We start from the raw sequence: 5,318 nt of genomic DNA, 5'->3' as shown, positions 1-5,318 counted from the left end.
GGGGGGGAGGAAATCAGAAAATCTAAGCCTAAGGGGGGACAGAGGGACTGTGACAGAAAAAGGGATTCTTCAAAAGAGAATAACAGTATGTAAATAACTGAGATATAGCTATTGAAAGTACCAGTAAGTAACAAATTTGATTTGAAAAGTAACGGTATATAGTCAGGACGTCAAAACAAATGAGCTCTAATGTTTTCAGCTTTGGTCAGAGGGTGTATCTAATCACGTTTTTTAAAAAAAATACTAGAGGCCTGGGGCACAGATTCGTGCACAGATGGGGCCCCCTGGCTTGGCCTGTGGGCAATGGGCTGAAAGCAGCTCTCTGACATCCCGAGGGGTTCTGGATTGCGAAAGGGCATAAGCCAGGCCGAGGGACCCCAATGGTGCACAATCGGAGCCAGGGAGGGACTGTGGGAGGTTGGCCACCCAAGGAGGGCTCCAGGGCGTGTCTGGCCCATCTGGCCCAGTCCCGATAGGCCAAACACCAAACAGCAAGCTAACCTATGGATTGGAGTGTCTGGCCCCCTGGTAGTCAGTGTGTGACATAGCAACCGACTGAATGGTCAAATGAATGGTTGGACACTTAGCATATTAGGCTTTTATTATATAGGATTTTTATTGTTAGGAGTGCTACAGATGTCCCCCTCCCATTTTCCCCCCCTTTACACCCCTACTCCCCTTTCACTACCCTATTGTCTGTGTTCATGGGCAATGCATACATGTATATAAGTTCTTTGGTTAATCTCTTCCCAACCTCATCCCATACACGATTTTCAAACATACCATTAAATATGTAAACATTTTTTGAAGCTCCAGAAGAGTGGTCTTATGCTTCATATCTTCTGAATACTGAAATTCAAAAGAAAACATTCAATTAAAAGATACTGACATTAGACATTCTAGCAAAGAAAGTATTACAATATGCTTTACACCATTCAATTTCTTTTAGATATGTGTAGAAAAAACAAAGGCACAGTCCAGCAATTTTAGCATTAAAAATGGAAGTATTTTGTTCATTATATAAATACAGCCATCACTATTATGTAAGAAAACTGAATAAAGACATCTTTAAAAAGTCACTTTCTTTATCTGGCCTGTGCGCTCAGTGGATGAACTTCGACTTATGAACCACGGTTCAATTCCTGGTAAGGGCACATGGGGGGTTGCAGGCTCGATCCCCAGTAGGGGGTGTGCAGGAGGCAGCTAATCAATGATTCTTTCTTATTGTTGATGTTTCTATCTCTCTCTCTCCCCCACTTCCTCTCTGAAATCAATAAAAATATATTAAAAAAACAAAGCCCACACATGGAGTTAGCTAGTTATAAAATCAAATTTTGTCATTTTTTTAAAAATTCATAAATTGCTTCTCAAACAATATTTCAGTAAATTCAAAAAAATCAAGATTTAGCCACAGAATTTTAAAATTTTGTTTTATAGTTTTAATTTTTAAAGTGAGAAAATTGTACCTTAGCAGTGAAGACAGCCTGTCTGGCTTCGGGTATCATATAAAGCTGCTGAATAGTTGAAGCCAAGTAACAAGTAGCTCCAAGGTTAGTCAGGCCCACAAACCTACATTCGGCACGGACGTCCTCATGAGGCCAGTAATCCCATTTATAAGGGGCGTGGGCTGCTGAACAGAGAGGGAAGAAAAAATATCCCCCAAACAAACTATTAAACATATTGTTTTCATTAACAACCATTACCCTCCATTATGTATTTAATATGCATAAAATATTATATATGGTAATTTTTAAATCAGTAGTAAGAACACATAGTAAAACTAATTCATTCCCTAACAATTCAAAGGACTGTCACAACTTCATTTCATTTAATACTAAATTATTTAACAAAAAAATGTTTAAGTACTTCAGCTATCTATAAAACGGCCTTCACACCTGTTTTTTTAAAAAACAATTAAAATTTTTTAACTTCAATAACATCTAAACAACAATCATTTATAATTGATTATTAATCATTTATAATCATTTATGTGTGTGAACAGTGATTTTTCTTTGAAATATGACCTTCAAAAATCTGATTTCTGCATACAAATTTTAAAAAGATTAAAGAAAAAGAAGAATGCTTACACTGCATGTGTTGTGCCATAACCCAGTTGTGTATTAGCCTGTAGTTCTCAACAGACCCCTTTACCATCTCTACTAACAAATCATAAGCAGCAGCTCTTGAAGAATGTGATTTGCACTTTGGCTGTTGTCTATCTTTTAGACTAGGCAACAAAAACAGGAGATTGAAGATATCTCTTAAAAATTCCTGAAAAACAGAAAAACCAAGCATATTATCTAAACTTAAATATTAATTATATTCCAAATATAATGAGTAACTTACTTAAACTAAATCCTATGACAATCTACAATTTTCTAAAAGACTGAAAATTTCAAGCAGCATCATATACAATCACTGGAAAGTATTCCCAATGTTCACTTTTCTTAGAGAAAACAGAAGGGTGAGAATCACCTTCATTCTTACCTCCCTCTTGACACCTAATATAGCTCATTCTTACCACAATGCGATTATTTTACAGTCCATTAAGTGACCAAAAGTTTTTGTTAAGAACTCATTACTACCTACCTTGACTGCTTCTGCACTTAAGTTTCTCCTTACTTTGCTCTAATAATAACAGTAGTAGCCATCAAAGCAGCAACTTATGCATAATGAGAACTTTTAAGTGCCAGAGGCTCCCAAACAAAAAACATTAAAAACCATGTCTGTTCTGGTCGGGTGACTCAGTCAAAGCATTGTCACATTTGCCAAAAGATTGTGGGTTCAATTCCCAGTCAGGGCACATTAACTTGCAGGTTGGATCCCCTGCAACCTAGGGGTATGTATAAGAGGCAACCAATCAATGTTTTTTTCTCACATCGATGTCTCTCTCAAATGAATAAAAACACATCTTGCATGGAGTTGACAGGTGTCAGAGTCAGGATTTAATATACCAAACTCTAAACTTCTATACCAGTGAAGTTCAAACTAATGTGCAAGGTTTTACCAGGTAAAGTACACTTCAGATGTACTTTTTCCTAAATTTGATAACCTTGAGAAAGAGTTACCTTTCCTACTTGTTCTTTCTTAATTTTCTTTGGTAAAGTAGCAAATGACCAATTATGTCCCTCACCCATCTCATATACTGCTATCATAGATTGTTCTGGGGCATAAAACCTGGGACACTGCATAGAAAAGAGGTAATGTTGTTAAGACTGAAATTCTGCTATACTTAGAAAGTCTGGATTGTAAGGTTGGCCCTTGGCTATCATCTGGAAACCTGAACGGTAAACAGTATCCTCCTGTGATATAAAAATTTCTGAAGTGATAAAAGTAGCTTATTGTGCCTGTTTGTTTTGGTTTATGCTGAGTAACTGCTTTCCATCGGGAGTATGGAATTTCAGTGACTGTGGTCAATTATTCAGATAGTATGTACCTACACCATCCACCCCAATAAAAACCCTGGACTCCTAAACGCAAGAGAGTTTCCCTTACCCTGCACATGTATTGTGACATTCACTGCTGGGTGAATTAAGCACAATCTGTGAATCTCCATTGGGGAAGGACTCTTAAACGCATGTACCTGTTTTCCACCAGAGGTGGCCCCACACTTTCCTTTGCTGCTTTCATTTTGCTGTAATAAAGCTCAGCTATGAGTACAACTAAATGCTGAGCCCTCTGATTCCTTTTAATGAATCAATGAAGCTGGGGATAGTCATGGGAACCTCTGACATGAGTATCCAATACAGGACAATGTGAAATATTTTCCCATTAATGACTTCAAAGCTCTTCTACCCCACTATTATCAAAGAAAGTAAAATACATAGTTCCTAACTTTGGCTAAGAAATATTGAAAGTAAATATGGTCTTACTTCATATAGCTGAAAGATTATACTTGTCTATCTTAGAATTCAGAGGTGAGATGACTATCTTGGACACAAAGTAACATATTTACTTGAACTAGAAAATAAAACAAGGCTCACTCTAAAAAAAGAAACGGAATTGGCTAGTAACCATTTAACAATGAATTATCTTTGCCAATCAGTTCAGATGCAGAAATTGAATAAGCTAAATATCTGTAGCTCCAAAGTATTGAAAAAATATATTTAGAGATAGGGTGAGCAGCTGAAACCAGTAACATCTAGCCCAAATTGGCAGAGGAGATTCAGTTGGGAGACAGTTTGCAGCCGGGAAACGCAGAGGACTCCAGGAGAAAGGGGGCTGTTGGAGACTACCGGATCAGGTTCCCCTAACCGGGCAGCCTCCACTGCTGCTGAAATCTCTCCTGGAGCGGCCGGCTCAGCCACAGAGACCGGGCCATCTTGAGTGGCTGACATTGGAAGCGTATACATGCAGAAACTCTGCAACCATGGCATCCAGGGATCATCTCAAGCAGTGCAACTACGTGGACTCAGACAAGCCCTGCTCCTCCTCACGGAAAGGTCAGATTTGGCCTAGATAAAGGTGCGGTTTGCAATTCAGGTTGGAGAGACGAACGCGCTCGGGGGAAGTCTGCGCCCCACAAACTCTGCAGCCGTTGGGGCCAGCATGATCCGTGAGTGTGGAAGGGGTCCTACAGGGCTGCTGGCAGAAGGGAACTCTAAAAATCAGCCTATAGCTGGACTGGGTGCAAAAAGGCAGCCTCGGATTTTGCCAGTGTGTTGGCTGCTTAGTGCCAGGGGAGAGAGGACGTGCGGAAGAGACTGCACACAGAGCTGGACGGTGCGGGGTTGCCAGTTCACGCACCTTCTCAGGCTCTTGTTTTTTTCCTTTTCTCTCTCCCCCTTAAATCTTTGTGTTTGATTATTAAACCCAATACTTAGGATCGCCCAATTGGGGTCACTCACAGAAACTGCAGGGGAAAGTTGTTTTTGTCGAACCTGGGAATCAGAGCGGGGAGTAACGATCAAAGAACCAGCTCTGGGGCAGCCGACTTTCCCAAACCAGTATTAAGTGTGACAGGGAAAACAAAGTCTAAATACTAGCTACAGAGGACTTATAGCCACAGAGGTCAATCCAGAAACACTGCCACCCAGGGGCTGAATCACATATTGACCCTTGTGTAAACACAAATAAAGGAGTCTAAGAAACAAATACTACCTGCTTGAAAATAAGGACTGTGGCTTACAACATAGAGGATCAGTGGAACACAGGGAATTTCAATACTGTCCTGACTAACTACAGAAAACAGGTGTGCCAAACAGAAGAGTAGAGGAAGTGAATGACCTTCAATACTGCACATTTTTATTTTTTCATCTTTTACTTAAGAAACTAATTTTTTTTCTTTTTTCTTCACTTGATTTTACCTTTTCAATTAT

General features: G+C 39.5%; 1 protein-coding gene across 1 annotated transcript in view; it reads right to left on the bottom strand.

Moving 5' to 3' along the window:
* Window positions 1–5,318, bottom strand: part of USP34 (ubiquitin specific peptidase 34) — a 213,680-nt gene that overhangs the window by 71,866 nt on the left and 136,496 nt on the right. The window contains 3 exon segments of the mRNA XM_015557870.1: window positions 784–849; window positions 1,467–1,627; window positions 2,088–2,271. Coding sequence (XP_015413356.1) covers window positions 784–849; window positions 1,467–1,627; window positions 2,088–2,271 — 411 coding nt within the window.

The sequence above is a fragment of the Myotis davidii genome, unplaced genomic scaffold (genome assembly GCF_000327345.1).
Source record: "Myotis davidii unplaced genomic scaffold, ASM32734v1 scaffold6, whole genome shotgun sequence".
Classification (NCBI taxonomy): Eukaryota; Metazoa; Chordata; class Mammalia; order Chiroptera; family Vespertilionidae; genus Myotis; species Myotis davidii.
This window is presented reverse-complemented; position numbering and strand designations above follow the sequence as displayed.